Source organism: Palaemon carinicauda, chromosome 18 (assembly GCF_036898095.1).
Source record: "Palaemon carinicauda isolate YSFRI2023 chromosome 18, ASM3689809v2, whole genome shotgun sequence".
Classification (NCBI taxonomy): domain Eukaryota; kingdom Metazoa; phylum Arthropoda; class Malacostraca; order Decapoda; family Palaemonidae; genus Palaemon; species Palaemon carinicauda.
Window position 1 is genome coordinate 17,898,286 of NC_090742.1, and position 19,919 is coordinate 17,918,204.

Here is a 19,919-nt window from a genome sequence, read left to right on the forward strand (position 1 = left end):
ACCACCGGACACATAACTTTACGTACGACTAATGGTTTTGCCTCCTGAGTCTAGTAAAGATAGGCTTCGTGTATTTGTGAAATACATCTTGAGGTCAGCTTTAATCTGGGGTCTTATTTTCTTTCCTATTATTTTAGGTGAATTAAATCTATGCAGGAAAAAAAAGCTTCCTGGGCGATGTATAAGTTTTCTTGTTTTTCTCTCTAGTAAAGTTGAATTTACAGGTAGCTGCAGATCGGAAAATCTTTAAGAGTGAAATATAATCACACAATAATAATATCAGTTTTCACATCTGCTAATATATTTGAATAAAATACGATAGTGAATATATAGAATGCATCTTGAGGGTGGGATTTAAGAGAAAAATCTCCCAGAAGCGTTACACGCAATTATGTTTGTTCCTTTGTGTACAGAAATTAGAAGTTTTTCCCCTTGTTTATTTATTTATTTATTTAATATTTTTTCTTTCTTTTTACTGCGTTTATATTCATTACTTTTGCAATACTTTTACTTGTTCTTGAAATTGTTGCCCTGCTGCGTTGATTTGCAGTGACCATAGTTAATTGAATTATTGGTGATATATATATATATATATATATATATATATATATATATATATATATATATATATATATATATATATATGTGTGTGTGTGTGTGTTGTTATTGTGTTGCAGTGAGAGAGAGAGAGAGAGAGAGAGAGAGAGAGAGAGAGAGAGAGAGAGAGAGAGAGAGAAATCAAACAACAATAAGATAATTAGAAATCCCTCGGGACTTGTTTCCTACTTTCTTTACCCGCTCCTTCACTCCTTTTCCTCTCATGGTAGATTGTACAATGTAATCTAAAAGAAATAAGGGAAATATTAAAAAGGGGAAGCAACAAATAAAACTTTATTTCAGTTAGCTTGCCTGTTTGAACTCTGCCAGTTATGTGTTTGTGGATACGGTTATGATTCTAACTCTGAGTTATTTGCTTGTAGATACGGTTATGATTCTAACTCTGAATTATCTGCATGTGGATAGGGTAATGATTCTAACTCTGAGTTATCTGCTTGTGGATACGGTTATGATTCTTACTCAGACTTATCTGTCTGCAGATACGGTTATGATTCTTAATCTGAGTTATCTGCTTGTGGATATGGTTATGAATCTTACTCTTTGAGTTATTTCCTTGTAGATACAATTATGATTGTAACTTTTAATTATCTGCTTGTGGATACGGTTAGGATTCTTACTCTGAGTTATCTGCTTGTGAATACGGTTATGATTCTTACTCTGAGTTATCTGCTTGTGGATACGGTTAGGATTCTTACTCTGAGTTATCTGCTTGTGGATACGGTTAGGATTCTTACTCTGAGTTATCTGCTTGTGGATACGGTTAGGATTCTTACTCTGAGTTATCTGCTTGTGAATACGGTTATGATTCTTACTCTGAGTTATCTGCTTGTGGATACGGTTAGGATTCTTACTCTGAGTTATCTGCTTGTGGGTACGGTTATGATTCTTACTCTGAGTTATCTGCTTGTGGATACGGTTAGGATTCTTACTCTGAGTTATCTGCTTGTGAATACGGTTATGATTCTTACTCTGAGTTATCTGCTTGTGGATACGGTTAGGATTCTTACTCTGAGTTATCTGCTTGTGGGTACGGTTATGATTCTTACTCTGAGTTATCTGCTTGTGGATACGGTTAGTATTCTTACTCTGAGTTATCTGCTTGTGAATACGGTTATGATTCTTACTCTGAGTTATCTGCTTGTGGATACGGTTAGGATTCTTACTCTGAGTTATCTGCTTGTGGGTACGGTTATGATTCTTACTCTGAGTTATTTGCTTGTGGATACGGTTAGTATTCTTACTCTGAATTATCTGCTTGTGAATACGGTTATGATTCTTACTCTGAGTTATCTGCTTGTGGATACGGTTAGGATTCTTACTCTGAGTTATCTGCTTGTGGGTACGGTTATGATTCTTACTCTGAGTTATCTGCTTGTGGATACGGTTAGTATTCTTACTCTGAGTTATCTGCTTGTGGGTACGGTTATGATTCTAACTCTGAGTTATTTGCTTGTAGATACGGTTATGATTCTAACTCTGAATTATCTGCATGTGGATAGGGTAATGATTCTAACTCTGAGTTATCTGCTTGTGGATACGGTTAGGATTCTTACTCTGAGTTATCTGCTTGTGGGTACGGTTATGATTCTAACTCTGAGTTATTTGCTTGTAGATACGGTTATGATTCTAACTCTGAATTATCTGCATGTGGATAGGGTAATGATTCTAACTCTGAGTTATCTGCTTGTGGATACGGTTATGATTCTAACTCTGAATTATCTGCATGTGGATAGGGTAATGATTCTAACTCTGAGTTATCTGCTTGTGGATACGGTTAGGATTCTTACTCTGAGTTATCTGCTTGTGGGTACGGTTATGATTCTAACTCTGAGTTATTTGCTTGTAGATACGGTTATGATTCTAACTCTGAATTATCTGCATGTGGATAGGGTAATGATTCTAACTCTGAGTTATCTGCTTGTGGATACGGTTATGATTCTAACTCTGAATTATCTGCATGTGGATAGGGTAATGATTCTAACTCTGAGTTATCTGCTTGTGGATACGGTTAGGATTCTTACTCTGAGTTATCTGCTTGTGGATACGGTTATGATTCTAACTCTGAATTATCTGCATGTGGATAGGGTAATGATTCTAACTCTGAGTTATCTGCTTGTGGATACGGTTATGATTCTAACTCTGAATTATCTGCATGTGGATAGGGTAATGATTCTAACTCTGAGTTATCTGCTTGTGGATACGGTTAGGAATCTTACTCTGAGTTATCTGCTTGTGGGTACGGTTATGATTCTTACTCTGAGTTATCTGCTTGTGGATACGGTTATGATTCTAACTCTGAGTTACCTGCTTGTGGATACGATTATGATTCTAACTGAGTTATTTGCTTGTAGACACGGCTATGATTCTCACTCTGAGTTATCTGCTTGTAGATACGGTTATGATTCTTACTCTGAATTATCTGCTTGTGGATACGGTTATGATTCTAACTCTGAGTTATCTGCTTGTGAATACGGTTATGATTCTCCGGTATTCAGGGTATAGGAAAAGATGGTTGGTTTATTTAGTTTTTACTCAGCCCAGCGTTTTCGAACATTGCCCGGTTGTGTTAATGGAGGTTCTAACTTTGGTCAACAGTACTCGTTATTTACATAATTTTAAGAATCTCGTTTTAGTGTGGATATCCGTGAGAATTATATTTATTTCTAATGCAGGCTTGACACGAATTAAAGAAGCTCACGTATGTTTTGACATTTGTGAAAAATGAACGGCCTAAAGTTCAATAACAAGGAAATAGAATTAATGTTGTCTTCAATCCTTAAGTGATATATTTTTTTTTCTAGATAGGTAAATGAAGAGGTTAAGTATATGAAAAAATATCTTTATTTCTGAGTAATTGAGAAGAACTGAATAGACTCTGAGTTCACTTTCCGTCTTTTATAATAATAATTGTTATTATTATTATTATTATTATTATTATTATTATTATTATTATTATTGTTATTATTATTATTATCCAGGCTACATCCCTAGTTGGAAAAACAGGATGCTATAAGGCCAAGGGGTTCAACAGGAAAAAAAAAGCTCGGTGAGGAAAGGAAATAAGGAAATAAATAGAATATAAGAGAAGTAACAAATAATGAATATAGGATATCTTAAGATAAGTAACAACGTTGAAATAGATCTGTTATAGATAACCTATGAAAATAGACTTATGTCAACCTGTTCAACGAAAACATTTGAAGTTCCACTAATTTAAACTGCCTGAATAGGAAGACCATTCCACAATCTGGCCACAGAAGGAAGAAAACTTTTAGAATACTGTGTAGTATTGAACATTATAATGGAGCAGGCATGACTGTTAGAGTTAACTGTCTATTTATAGCCTGGGAAGAATCGAATACAAAGGATGGCCAGAATTATGAAGAATCTTATGCAACATTCATAGAGTTATTTTTTGGGATGTTCTATTACCTAAATGTTCATCTGCTTCAACATCAAAAATAGGAACTCATTACACATTAAGGTTTAAAGGCTGCTCATGAATTGCAAAGGCTCGGTAATAGCGTCATTGTCATAGCAAGCAGATCAATGCCTTAGAGGCTGACCATATATACATATGATCAGCTCTCAAGCCCCCTCTCCATCCAAGCTAGGACCAGGGAGGGCCAGGCAATGGCCGCTGATGACTCAGCAGATAGACCTATAGGCTCCCCCAAACCCAGCCCCATATCCATAGCTCACAAGGACGGTGAAGTCGCGAACAGAACAAGAAACTATCGAGCTTGAGCGGGACTCGAACCCCAGTTCGGAAGATCGCCTTTAACGATCTTTTGATATTTACTCATATAGTATCTGATTAGATGTTTCAAAGACAGAGAAGAGGACCACATTCCGAATAGAAATTTTCAAGTATACTTTCAGCCCTGAAACCAAATTATTAAAATTTTTAATAATAACTAGTTTTTACAATACAATAATGATAAAGAAAACATTAAGTTTTTTTTTCTTTTTTTTTTCTTTTTTTTTTGTGTGTGTTAACCAAATTTCTATTCTGGGGAAAATTAGTTTTTCAAGACTCGCATAAACAAAAATGCATGCCATATTTTTAGCGACAACAACGGAAACATTGTAATGTAGGTAGTACTCACGGGCTAGATAGTTCTTAAATCATATGCTGAGCATATTATGTTCATCATATTGCAATGAGAAACTATCATACGAACACACACTCGCACACACACACTCGCACACACACACACACACACACACATATATATATATATATATATATATATATATATATTATAAATATACGTAGTGGGTACTATATTTTTGGAAGACCTAAATGCAAAGGGTGTTGAGAAGTATAAAAAAAAGCCTTTGTCCCTTAGTCTTAATAATGAAAGTCGTCTGCTAAAGACTGAATAATGGAATAATATTCATAACTTGACTAAATAAAATCGCTAGAAAATATTGTCATGATACATAGGACCCTTGGAATCTTGAAGAACTCTCAATTTATTTATTTTAGTAAGATAAATATTGTCGGTAAAAAAAAAAATTGGGTGGGGACGATCTTATGTCCTAGACCTACTGACAAATATATTTAGAGTTTTAAGGGTTCAACTTCATCTCCCTTAATTTGCACCTAGCACTAATTATATCTAGATTACTCTTGTGAGATTCTGCAATCACGGGTTTATAATAATTAGGGAACTATACCGGTGTAATGAGAGTATTATCATCTGCATAAGCAACACATTTGTCTTCAAGGCCAAACCGCATATCGTGCGTACCCAGGAACACCAGCAATTTCATATCTTTAGTCCCATTCACCAACGACTCTATAATCTGTTGGAAAAAATTTCGATAATTCCAAGTAATAGTCCACCAACTTTGGAAACAAGATCCTCGTGCTACTACATAACCTAATTAGAAGAATTTCTGTACAGTAACTGTCGAGATTACAAGGAAAGCACCGAGGAAATGATATATACCAAACTGCAAATTAGAGAGCAGACGATTACTTTTGACTTACTTATTCGGTTTACCAAGAAATGTTCAAAAGCATTAGGTAAAAGGAGAGTTACAGAACTCGTGCTGTGATTGACAGGGCTGGAGCTAATTCGGTCACATTTACCGATTGATAAAAACATTACAAGCTCTCCAAGAAGAACATTTACTCAACCCCGAAAAAATTGTGACAATTCAGGAGGTATGTAATCAGCTACCTCCATCAAAAAAAAAAAAAAAAAAAAAAAAAAAAGCAAAATGCCACTTGAGTCTGCACTTCCATTACGATTCAAGGTTAGGGAATAGATTTTTTTTTATTGCAACGGATCGAAAAGCAAAAGAAAACAGGAATGAGGCATACTGAGTTACTCATTGCATCCTGCCAAACAAGTCAGCCACATATTGTGAAGTAATGCTTATTTGCGCTCGCTGTAAGAAAGGACATGATGGAAGGAAGTATGGAATGATAATTTTGTTCTGAAATAAAGGAAAAAATTGAATAAAAGCAGCACCTTTGAAAAAAAGCATAAGATGATAATTTTGTATTGAAAAAGGGGAAAATTGATTAATAAAAGCAGCATCTTTGAAAAAGAATATGAAATTATAATTTTGTTTTGAAAAGAGAAAATTGTTTAAAAAGAGAAAATCGATTAATAAAACTTGCATCTTTGAAAAAAGTATAAAATGATAATTTTGTCTTGAAAAAGAAAATGGAAGATTGATGAATAAAAGCAGCATCTTGGAAAAAAGTATCAAATGATGATTTTGTCTTGGAGAAAAAGGGGGGGGGAGAATAGATGAATAAAAGCAGTATCTTTAAAAAAAGTATGAAATGATAATTTTGTCTTGGAAAAAGGGGGGGGGGGATTGATGAATAAAAGCAGAATCTTGGGAAAAAGTATCAAATGATAATTTTGTCTGGAAAGAAATTGAAAATTGATGAATTAAAGCAGTATCTTTTAAAAAAGTATAAAATGATAATTTTGTCTTGAAAAAGAAAATGGAAGATTGATGAATAAAAGCAGCATCTTGGAAAAAAGTATCAAATGATGATTTTGTCTTGGAGAAAAAGGGGGGGGGGAGAATAGATGAATAAAAGCAGTATCTTTGAAAAAAGTATGAAATGATAATTTTGTCTTGGAAAAAGGGGGGGGGGGGGGATTGATGAATAAAAGCAGAATCTTGGGAAAAAGTATCAAATGATAATTTTGTCTGGAAAGAAATTGAAAATTGATGAATTAAAGCCGTATCCTTGAAAAAGGTATGTAATGATAATTTTGTCTGGAAAAAAAATGGAAAATTGATGAATTAAAGCAGTATCTTTTAAAAAAGTATGAAATGATAATTTTGTCTGGCAAAAAAATGGAAAATCGATGAATTAAAGCAGCATCTTTGAAAAAAAAATATGAAATGATAATTTTGTCTGGAAAAAAATGGAAAATTGATGAATTAAAGCAGCATCTTTGAAAAAAGTATGAAATGATAATTTTGTCTGGAAAAAATGGAAAATCGACGAATTAAAGCAGCATCTTTGAAAAAAATATGAAATGATAATTTTGTCTGGAAAAAAATGGAAAATCGACGAATTAAAGCAGCATCTTTGAAAAAAGTATGGAATGATAATTTTGTCTGGAAAAAATGGAAAATTGATGAATTAAAGCAGCATCTTTGAAAAAAATATGAAATGATAATTTTGTCTGGAAAAAAATGGAAAATTGATGAATAAAAGCAGTATCTTTGAAAAAAGTATGAAATAATAATTTTGTCTGGGAAAAAAAGTGGAAAAATGATGAATTAAAGCAGCATCTTTGAAAAAAGTATGAAATGATAATTTTGTCTGGGAAAAAAAGTGGAAAATTGATGAATTAAAGCAGCATCTTTGAAAAAAAAATATGAAATGATAATTTTGTCTGGAAAAAATGGAAAATCGACGAATTAAAGCAACATCTTTGAAAAAGATATGAAATGATAATTTTGTCTGGAAAAAATGGAAAATCGACGAATTAAAGCAGCATCTTTGAAAAAAAATATGAAATGATAATTTTGTCTGGAAAAAATGGAAAATCGACGAATTAAAGCAGCATCTTTTAAAAAAGTATGAAATGATAATTTTGTCTGGAAAAAAAAATGGAAAATTGATGAATTAAAGCAGCATTTTTGAAAAAAGTATGAAATGATAATTTTGTCTCGGAAAAAATGGAAAATTGATGAATAAAATCAGCATATTTGAAAAAAGTATGAAATAATTTTTATCTTGAAAAAATGGAAAATTGATAAATAATAGCAGCATATTAAAAAGAAAATTGGGTTATTAAAGTTGCAGATGACCTCATTGGGCAATAATTACGTTCTTGTAACCTCTCTTTTTGTGTGGTGGTGGTGGTTTCAAGCCACAGAAAATTTTCACTCATCATCCATGAGTTGCTTAACAGTGAATGTTGTACAAGCACCCTGAGCAAAACAGTTACTAGCCAACTCTCCTTTGACGTCTATCGTCTTATGGCAAAGATGTTTTCCCTTTCTTCTTTCTCTTTGACTCCTTTGAATACTTTTTTTTTCATCTTTTAAAGTGTGATTCAATTATGATGTGAAGTTAATAATTGGGAAGATTCTCAAGGATAGTGTTATTTGACGGAAATAAAAAGAGAATTATGATATTTTGTTAAATTCATGTGCATACTTTCGTGGTTCTTTCAGATCTGAGGCTCACTAAGTAATTCGACTTGATTTTCGTTCATTATTGTAATTGTATACGGTTTTATTAACATTCAAATTTGCTTCATTGTAGAGAGCAATAGTGATTTCGAGTGATACGAATGAAAAAGATGTACGAAATATCTCCCTTGATTTAAATTACGAAAGATCAAGATAATGTTTGCTCACGAAGTGAGACCTTAATGACAGAGTTGTTCGATTTTGAAAGCATTGACGAATAGTGAGAAAGTAAACAGGAATCAACCGTTGGTATATAAATTATTGGCCGACGAGAGATTGTATGTCTGAGAATTAAAAGGAATTGGGAAAATATTAGAAATTATGAAATAACCAAATGGCATGGAAAATTGATACGACTGTTAATGTGATTTTGGATTTTATTGTATGCTAGTGTTCATAACCCGTCAAAAATGACAACTAAATATTTAGATAGACATACACGTATTGGAATACACGCATATTCAACCCTTCCCACCCCCTCCCCATTTCTTAACTATAACCCCTCTCACCAGGGTATGACTACCCCCTCTCCCCCACATACCCGAGGGACGTAGTTATACGTCTGAAAATATATATATATATATATATATATATATATATATGTGTGTGTGTGTATATATATCATCTACGCCTATTGACGCAAAGGGCCTCGGTTGGATTTCGCCAGTCGTCTCTATGTTGAGCTTTTAAATCAATACTCCTCCATTCATCATCTCCTACTTCACGCTTTTTAGTCCTCAGCCATGTAGGCCTGGGTCTTCCAACTCTTCTAGTACTTTGTGGAGGCCAGTTGAAAGCGTGGTGAACTAATATCTCTTAGGGATTGGGAAGAGCATGCCCAAAACATCTCCACCTACCCCTCACCATGATCTCATCCACATATGGCACTCGAATAATCTCTCTTATAGTTTCATTTCAAATCCTGCCCTGCCATTTAACTACCAATATTCTTCTGATATTCTTCTAATGGCTTTATTCTCAAATCTACAAAATTCGTTGGATATTTCATTGTCATACTACGACTCGTGTCCATACAGTAACACCTATCTCACTAAACTTATATACAACCTGATTTATATGTGTATATATATATATATATATATATATATATATATATGTATATATATATATATATATATATATATATATATATATATATATATATACACATACATACACACACATACGTGTTCTTCATTATATAGGAAAGATAGCATTCAACCACAGGTCTCAATTTTGTACATGTGTGCTTAGATGAGGTTGGAGAAAGTGATGTGGGCGTTATATTAAAAGAGATCCCTCACTTCTGAAGTGGCCAGAAGACGAAAACAATGTTCGTTTTCCAAAAGCGGAAATGGGAAGTTAGAAACGGGAGAGTGACGAGGCTTCGGGGGGAAAAAAAATAAGATCCTGTTGAGCCTCTTTTTGTTAAGTCCTAATTACATGATATACTCGAGGGTCGCTGAGAAATCCATATATAGAATTTGACTCGTTGAAATTACGTTGATAGTATTTTTGGGGGGCGTGGCTTGGAAATGTAAACTTTTTCTTTAAGATAAGTATTAATTGAGCTGATATGAAAGGTTTGAAGCAAGTGCTTTTTATCTTAAGGTGTAAGGAAATAAGTAGCAAGCATAAATGAATAAAGGTAAATAAAAAAGTGGAAGAAATGTGCAGCGTTTGCATGCAGTGGTAAGTGGCATAACTAAAGATAACATAACATAACATAACATAGTTGAATAGATATAACTTACAGAAATGCAGACTTTTGTGTATCGTTTCATACTTTATCTGTTACATATATTGTATATTTGAAATTGCTATTTATCACAATATATATGTTTATATTCATCTTATATAGTTTATTCTTCGCTTCTTTTCTTATTAGGGCCAGTGGACTTAAAGCATTCTGCTTTTTCAACTAGGCTTAGCTTGTAATGACAATTCTATTGATATTACTGATAGTGATACTATTAGTAAAATGTACTGAAAGAAATTCAAGGCGGTTGGAAGAACTGAAGATGGGGTTCTCAAAATTACCATGTATGAAAATGTTTCCAAGCAAACAAAAGCAGTGAAGAGGGTACAATAAATATCAACAACCTTTAATACTAAATTAATTTCATTTAAGGTTAATAAGGATCTGAAGTTGGGGAATAATGAAAAAAGATTTGCGCAACAAGAATGGGTTATTGAAAATAACAGAAAGTAAAAATGTTGCCCAGGGTAAGATGTGTTCATCGCAACTTCGACATTTGATGAGTGAAGCTTCTATTCTTGATTGTTTGTGAAAGCAAAAGCTAGGGAATACTTAAGCTTATAACACGAAAGAATAATTTAGCAGTGCAGGTAATAACAGGTTAAGTATGGATATGCAGAAATCAATTATAAAAGTGCCTGTGTCAGGAAGCTCCTCGTAGTCTTAGCGGTGAAAGGCTGTCGCTCAGCCTTAAGCCAGGTGTTCAGACTGAAGGTCTTAGACGTTTATTCCTCGTGGAAATTGTCTATGCTCAGGAGGCGCTTCGAACCCAGGTCTATATTTATTCTGTAGACCTGGCTTCGAATAGTCTCGCCCGCCCCGTGACCTCAAACCCTTTGAGTGGGAAGTAACCCGCATTCTTAAATTTCGTATGCGAGCCCAATGAACCTTTGAGACAGGTATCGGATGGAGATCTGACACTAAAAGCTGTCTTTCTGCTAGCCTTAACCTTGACAAAGCGAGTTAGCCAGCTTTATGTCATTCTGAAGGATGGAAGGAGATATCATTTACTTTTATTTTTGAGTTCATGGCCGAGACCCAAAACCCAGCTGCCCATGTCAGGTTTGTGTCTCTCATCTCCTTTCTTGAGAAGGCATCCAGAGGGAATCAGGATGACTTTCTTCTCTGTCGAGAGGCTTCTTAAGACAGTGATATTAAGAGGACTCGGAGCTTCATGTCTGACCAACAGATTTTTATTAGCACCGGCACGACCAATAGAAATATATTGAAGAACAATGTGTCGTTGTAGCTTCGATGAACCATCAGACGAGCTTATTTTGTATCAGCAAGAGGCTTGATGGTTCATTTCTGACCGGGGCTTATGAATTCAGGGGTATCAGCTCTACCTAGGAGGATTAATACTATTTTTCCTCCAAGAGCTCTACCCTAGCATTAAGGAAGAACCTGTCAGTGGTTGAGTTATTTAAAGCAGGACATACACGCTTCGGATTGGCACGTTGATTTGATCGCGATTGGCCTTAACCCGGCGCGACTAGCCTGTCCTCTAATCCAGTCAGCATGTTTGACCGGACAGGCCAATCCTGTCACGATTGGCAGTATGGCCCCGCCAGTCTCGTACGTGTGTGGACACGGACTATAGTATGCTGATGGGGTTGACTCATCTATTTTGACAGGTACAGTATTCCATACTTCGTCCCTTGATCGGAGTACTTTTCATATTATAAAGATAAACTGATTACATTTCACAAGTTTGTAATATTGTGCATTTCATTGCTCTTTATTTAAGGTTTTCCCCTCACATTTTCATTCACCAAGTTATGATTTACTTAAATTTCCTCCTATTTTTCATGGTATATTTTATCTTTAAAACCATACACTATTCTACCTTATTCGTGCAATAGTATCTTGTATTCTGGTAATAAACAGATACTGAAACAAAAGGGAAAAAATATTCTGATTAAGTTTTATGAATTCTCTTCATAGGAAAAAACGTAGGTGTAAAATATGGATAGAGGATAAAGTAAGTAGCTACTGATAATTCTATAAGCTTATGTATATCTCTCACATTTTCTCTCTGCCTATATAAATGCAATCGTTTTCAAATTTCTATTAATTAACTAAATTAACGCGAAAACAAGTACGCCTAATTAAAAGCGCAGTAGTGCTTCAGCATGAGATAATCTTCAGAAAGGTCTCAAAATCCAATAAGTATATTCCTCCCAGGAGACACTAGGACTCTCGGATTGATGGGGATAAACGGAAAAGGTAATCCTATAATGACTTCAAGAGAAATAAGTACATTAACACCGTAGTGGACAAATCACCACCATTTAGAAGCCGACAGAAAATGCCTATCACGTTCCTTCATATGATTATTTCAAGTCAGATTTCATAGATTTATATTATATTAAAAAATAAAGAAAGTAAAAAGTACCTAAATTTGGCCTTTTCAAAATTAGATGTAGGCTACCAATTGTACTTGATACCCGGTAACGTACCAAATTTAGTTAACAAGTACCAAAAACGTAACCATGTGGGCCTATCCTGGGTGCCCAATCCTCTTGAACTAAGCAGGCTAGTCTGTAGCGTGTCTGGTCATTTCTCACAGGATTGGAGCGTCGCTCCAGTCCGTAAGGACAAACTGTACGGTCAGTCCTCTGCGTGTAAGAGAGGAGTCTGAAAATTCCACACAACCTATACTTCCCACTACCTATGGGAATATACCAACCCTTGGGTACTATTATCCTTGGTCCTATAATGCTCTCTTTACATTGATGATAGGACCTCCATTTATTTTCTCCTGCGTGAAATGTTTTACAATCTTGTAAACAATCTCCTTTGTTTCACTGTGACGATGACGGGATTTATTTCCTGACATGTGTATTGGGTAGAGGCTATCAGAGTCTGAAATCCTCATTTGATAGCGTCGTTTGAAGGGTCAGTAGTTTGATAATCAAACTACTGACCCTTCAAATGACCTAAAGTGTCTTTATGATAGTTCCTCAGAAGAATCTATGTCCTTGAAAGATATGAAAGCGATAGACCACAAACAACTAGTTTAGCTTTTCTGGCTTACTATCCTTTTACCGATAGGGGGTCCTCTCAAACACCAGGTGTTCACAAATGACAGAGGATTAACTTGAAATGTACTCCAATTATCTTGCGGTTGACAAGGTCGATTTTCCCTAACATTCAAGATTTCAGCTGCCTTATTTCACTGGGTTGACTATAAAAGGAAAGGTAGAAGACTGGCCTCCTCCTCCTTCTCTCTCTCTCTCTCTCTCTCTCTCTCTCTCTCTCTCTCTCTCTCTCTCTCTCTCTCTCTCTCAGGGTGCAGCATTCGTGCCCATTATGAACTTGACCGGCTATATTTCATAACTAAATTTCATAACTTGGCAACCTTTCTTTTAAGGACAGGATTTGTTAAGACGTATTTCCCCATCCTCCAAGAGGATGCGGGAGATGGATAGAATGTATTCAAACCCAATTCTCATGAAAGCTACTAATGCAAAGTAATTTATATCTTTCCTAACACCACAAACCTGAGCTCTTTGAATTATATTTCCTTCCTCGGCCGCCTCGCAAGTCCTAGGCCGAGGGACAAAGTGATAGTATTGCTTGACTCCGCTAGCCCATCGGTAGTTTTGAATAACCCAAGGCCTTGGAATAACTCGTTAGAATTTAATGGGCGTTCCAGATTCACTGAACTCATACTCATGTTAAAGGATTCAGGTTTATATATTTAGGAAAAATACAAATTACTTTTTTAAAATCGTGAATTTCCTAGGAAAAATACAAATTACTTTTTAAAATTGTTAATTCCCAAGGAAAAATACAAATTGATTATTAAAGATCGTGAATTTCTTAGAAAAAAAAATACAAATTACTTTTAAGAATATATGAGTTTACTAGCAAAAATACTAATTACTTTTTTAAAATCGTGAATTTCTCAGAGAAAAAATTCAAATTACTTTTTAAAAATCGTGAATTTCTTAGAAAAAATACAAATTACATTTAAAAATATATGAATTTCTTAGCAAAAATTCAAATTAGTTTTTTAAAATCATGAATTTCTAAGAAAAAATACAAATTACTTTTGAAAATATATGAATTTCCTAGCAAAAATACAAATTACTTTTTAAAAATCGTGAATTTCTTAGAAAAAATACTAATTACTTTTAAAATTATATGAATCTCTTAGCAAAGATTCAAATTAGTTTTAAAAAATCGTGAATTTCTTGGAAAAAACTACAATTTACTTTTGAAAATATATGAATTTCCTAGCAAAAATACAAATTATTTTTTAAATATCGTTAATTTCTTAGAAAAAAAACAAATTACCTCTAAAAATATATGAATTTCTTAGCAAAAATTCAAATTAGTTTTTAAAAATAGTTAATTTCTTAGAAAAAAATACAAATTACTTTTTAAAATATATGAATTTCTTAGCAAAAATACAAATTACTTTTAAAAATATATGAATTTCCTAGCAAAAGTACAAATTATTTATAAAAATATATGAATTTCCTAGCAAAAATACAAGTTACTTTTTAAAAAGAGTGAATTTCTGCAACGTTTCAAAAGGGCACCGTATTGAATTTATGTCTGTAGTCTTTGACCTGTAAAACCCAAGTAGCATAGAAAACCTCGTCTGACAATATTACTCAGTTTGAATAAAGATAATTGTCGGAACTTACTATAGTGCTTAAAGGACCTTGAGTGCTAGTGTACCTGAGCCGTCAAAATGACTTGTAAATACTAGGGTAGATATGCACACACGAATTCAACCCCCTTTTCTTTACTAACTAATTTACAACCCTTTGGTTCGGCAATTTGTGTCGAGTGTGGTTTCCGAGTTGTACCCCATCTCATCAGGGTATGACTACTCCTCTCCCCACTGAACGTGGCAGATATATATATATATATATATATATATATATATATATATATATATATATATATGTGTGTGTGTGTGTGTGTGTGTGTGTGTGTGTAGATATATAAAATGTGAGACCGTTACATTAACTGACGTTAACATATAATTATACCTAAAGCAATGTATTATGTTTCCCATTTATTGTATGTGTCTCATTTATTATAATGTCTCTTGTAAATAAATACACCCCTATGTACTCATATGTGTATATGCATCATATTCACCCCCAACAATATATATATATATATATATATCTATATATATATATATCTATATATATATATATATATATATATATAGATAGATAGATAGATAGATAGATAAGCCAGGCACTTGCTCTTTATTATATAGGAGAGACTCTTTTCAAATCTTACAATAAATATTGAATCAGCTTCTCCATCTCATTTAGAACAGTCCAACAGCACTCGAGAAAAATTTGACAGTGGTCGGGATTTTACTTTTCTTTTGCGACCAGTTCTTGTTTAGTAATCGAAAAAGTAGGTGTAACAAGAGGAGTCAAATACTGCTTATCATGCTTTGAGTTGAAAAAAGAGAAAGTATTAGTTAGGAGGACAACTCAAAACGAGTTATCAAACTATCTAGAACAAAACATTTATTTTGGGGGTCAAAGTGCATATCAGCATGATTTTCGTGTTTTCCTTATCACAGTTGATTAATCTTTAAACAAATGTTATCGAAGATTATGTGGTTGCATCATGAGTGTTGATTTCTCGCCTTGCATTGTAATTTTACAATAATCATTATCATCATCATCATAGTTGTCGTCTAAATATCAGTCTAATTAATCTTATTCGGCCGTGTCTTCAATTGCTCCTACTCACCTTCATCAAAATGATATTTTCCCCCACTCTCTTTACCTTCAAAACCTTCCCATCACTATTCTCGTCATCATTACCAGACCCTTATCACTTCACCAGTCTATATTACTATTTTCACTTTCTTTGCCTTTACCTCAAAAGACATTAGCATTTCGAGAACAACAGTTGTAAAAGAGTAGCTATCTTCAGACTCTGCTTTTATTCCTGCTAACATACAATCAGTCTGACTATAGCAAGCAGAGACATCAAGACTGATATTTTCGTTCCACGGGTTTGATTTTAATTTTTTTTATTTTTTTCTGTTCTATTTCATTGTCAATATAATTTATCTAAATTACACCACATGGTTTCGTTATTATTCTAATGATATTTTACACATCTTAAGTCTTATCCCTTTAGAACTGCGTAGCTCCATGTGTTTTTATTAAGTCTTTTGAAATTACTATGTACTGAAATTTGCCAATCAGGGATTACTCGGTTCTTTAACTGTCTTTCCATCTACTGGAAAGCTTTGGAATTCTCTTACTGCTTTTGGGTTTTTATTAACCATTACGAACCTCAATTCTTCAAATGACAGGGAGTCTTTTTCTTTATTTGGTGTTAAACCTTTTTCTCTTCCAAATCCTTTTTTCATTCATCTTGTGTCTGGGCTGAATAAGGACTTTGGTTTTCCCGTCTCAAAGTTGAGGCAGGTGCTCTTTGTGCTGGTCTAACTCGAGATGGAATTACTAAGGATTTATTGGAAAAGAAGCATTGTTTTCATTTCCTTGTTGTTAAACCAATTTATGAAATATGCATAGATTTAATTTCATGAAAGGAAGCTAGCCTCGTATTAATATTGTATACAGAAATGAGAACATTAATAAATAAGTTTACGACCTTTCAATTATTTTATTATTAATACTTTTACCAGCCATTTTAAAATCCCTAAGTGTTCCAATTATGGTAAATCAAACAGTGTCTGGAAGTCCACCCTTGGCCTACTTGAGCATTGGTTAACCTCGTCTCCTGCCTTCTTTGTTAAGTCTGAGATATTTCATGCATTCCAGACATAAATGCAAGCTGCAAGAAAATGTGGACGACTCGTGCAACAAATTCTGTCTCTATAGACTGGAATTATACCTCCATGGAAGACGTCACACTAGAACAAATTTGTATTTACTGTCCTGTTTGTCTGTAAAATTATGTCTGTGTATAGGATAAATTTAATGAAAGACGGCCTGATCACAAGGTATTTCTGAAGCAAACAATGGTTTAAGAAGCCTATCTAGTTCAAATCAAACCCATGCTGAGGCCACTTCAATTTATGCAATTGAAACGCTGAAAAATCCACTTTTTCATGTCTGCGTGTAAGCGAGATATCTCAAGAATGAGTGGGCAGATTATGATAAACCTACATCGTCTTGAGAAGGTCACCTATTGAATCCATCTGCTAAAGATTCAACTAAATCTGCACACTCATCCTAGAGATCCCACTGATATGCGAACATTTTAAAGTGGAAATTTTATAGGCCTTGGCGAGGAATGTTTTTTTTTTTTTTTTTTTTTTTTTTTTTTTTTTTTTTTTTTTTTTTTTTTTTTTCATTTTGAAACCCTTTTTCAATATGATTTATTTAATGCTAAGCATAAAGGATCAATCATTTTACGTAAGAAATTCTGCATTGGTTTGACATTAGGAGAGATATTTGTACAATGTATTTCACTTGAGAGAGAGAGAGAGAGAGAGAGAGAGAGAGAGAGAGTGTTTGCATATAAGTAGTATTCATGTGTCTGACATTTTGAAATGGTGTTGACGGTATTCAGATTACGATATAACAGAGATTTATAAAATGCTGTGGCTGGTCACTTGACCTTTCGGAGCCCACACGACTTCTTTAATTTCCTCTTTTTCACTGAACCTTTTTTTCTTGTAATGTTCATGATGACCAACACTCTTAATACCCCTTATCTTGATTTACAATTGTTCTGCAAGAAACTGCTATAACTGAACAATGCAAAATCTTCTTTCCCACCGTTATCCCTACATTAAGAGGTTGGTTGCCTGATGCGCCCTCTCCAATGCCTTCTATCAAAGGCATCCTCTTCTACCAAACCTCATCCTTATATCATCCTTCACCTTATCTCGCCATCTAATTCTCTGCCTCCCTCTTGATCTTTCCCCCTTAACAGGTTCCTTCCAAGCCCTCCACACTCCTTCACCATCCATTGTCAACACGTGCCCACACCATCTCAGTCGTGACACTTTTAGCACCTCAGCAATCTTTACTACGCCTGCCATTGTTCTTATTTCATCACTCCATAATATCAAAATGCGACTTGAAATTTTATAAAGGACTCAGGAACTTCTGTTAGATGATGCAAAGATTTCCGATGTCATTCAGCTAGTCTTCAAGGCTGGGTGCAATGCAAGTGGTTAAAACAGTTGGATTCTGATATCGCATCCTGCTATGCATATTAAGGAAAGGGAAACTTTAAAGGAAAACTAGGTACTGTCATTTATTGGTAATGAAAATTTGCTTTCATATCGTATAAGAAAATTGACATGGTGAAATTAGTCTCTATACAAATTAAGACTGTGGTGTATATGTATATATGTGTATATATATGTATATACATACATACATATATGTATATATATATATACATTATATGTATATATATATGTATATATATATATATATATATATATATATATATATATATATATATATATATATTGTTATATATATGTATATCTATATATGTCTATATATATGTATATATATGTATATGTATATATTTATGTATATATATAAATCTATACATTATTATATATGTATATATATTTGTATATATATATATATATATATATATATATATATATATATATATATATATATATATATATATATTACACTTTATCATGCTCCAGGAATGCAGGAGGCAATGCCATCCAGTTTTTTTTTTCGAATGCAGTAAACTTATCGTTTATGTTACTTTATACTAGTTCAGGTATAACTTAATGACACGACATTATTATATAGTAAGCAATTAAGTCTCTTGCACGAAAGTGTGTATAATTTACTTGTCATCTGTTTTTTTTTTTATTATTATTACTTTAGTAGAGAAATCTTTGAAGTAGAGTAATTAGTATAAATTGCCAAGATCATTTCAGTGACTGTGGTGATTTTGATAGCTAACGAGAACGATTTTATAAGTTTATGTGTATGTAAACATTGTCTTTTTATATGTATTTTCAAAAACACACATTTTTGTATAGACCTGTATAAATTGCAGGTTTAATTCCAGTTGCATACGTGTATGAAAAAGTCTTGTATTTAGAATAGTAAAGCACACCATTGTATAGCTTTCATGTTTCCTAACAGGACAGACTGAAACCTATTCTATTCAAGTCAGTATAATTCTTGTGGTTACCGTATTCGAAGTAATGTAAACGATTTTACATTCAGCAGAAGATCTCAGTAAAATAGATTGGTAAATAATGCCCTTAAAGATTTCAACAATGCCAAGAAAGCAATCTTACCCTTTAACTCTCGATACCATTAGAGATTTCAACGAGGCCAAAAGAAGCTATCACAGCCTGTGCCCGTGTCTTCTATTAGGCAAGGTCAATTTACACCCAAACAGTCAACCAACATCCGTGACTCAAAATTCATCAAACTTCTCAAAAAGTAGTTAATTATTATTCTTTTCAACCCGAACTGACGTTTGCAATCTTTGTTTAGAAGTGATCTCACGAGCAATAATCCCGAATAAGACGAAAATATTGTTGCTTTAATCGTATTTCTAAGATATTTATTCACAAACATTATGCTTGTAATTATTATTTTCCACTGCTAAAAGAGTGTTTAAATACCGCTTTGTCAATGACATTGTTAAATGATAAAACTGGGAAACAAAGTAGAAAATATAAAGGGTCAGTTCATTTCGTCTTTCAGATCCACTTTATTTTCAAGTTTTATCATTTTAATTATTTTAATTAAAGGTACTGATAGCTTGTTGTTTTGATAATTTCTCGAAGTATAATTAAAAGTCCTTTTTGTAGTAATCTAAAAAAAAAAAAATAATAATAATGTCAAATTAGGTCAGGAAGGAAATCTTTAGGTGTACTCATGAG

The 19,919-nt window shown here is 33.5% G+C and overlaps 2 protein-coding genes across 4 annotated transcripts in view; one reads left to right on the forward strand and one right to left on the reverse strand.

Annotated features, from left to right (window-relative positions):
* Positions 1 to 19,919, forward strand: part of LOC137657646 (very long chain fatty acid elongase AAEL008004-like) — a 101,855-nt gene that overhangs the window by 56,952 nt on the left and 24,984 nt on the right. The gene's annotated exons all lie outside the window — the stretch shown is intronic.
* Positions 739 to 18,080, reverse strand: LOC137657185 (myb-like protein I). The gene is made up of 4 exons (XM_068391530.1): positions 17,919 to 18,080; positions 5,302 to 5,430; positions 1,236 to 2,025; positions 739 to 842 (listed from the first exon to the last, which is right to left on the reverse strand). Exons 1-4 carry the CDS (start codon positions 18,078 to 18,080, stop codon positions 739 to 741), a joined length of 1,185 nt encoding a protein of 394 aa, XP_068247631.1.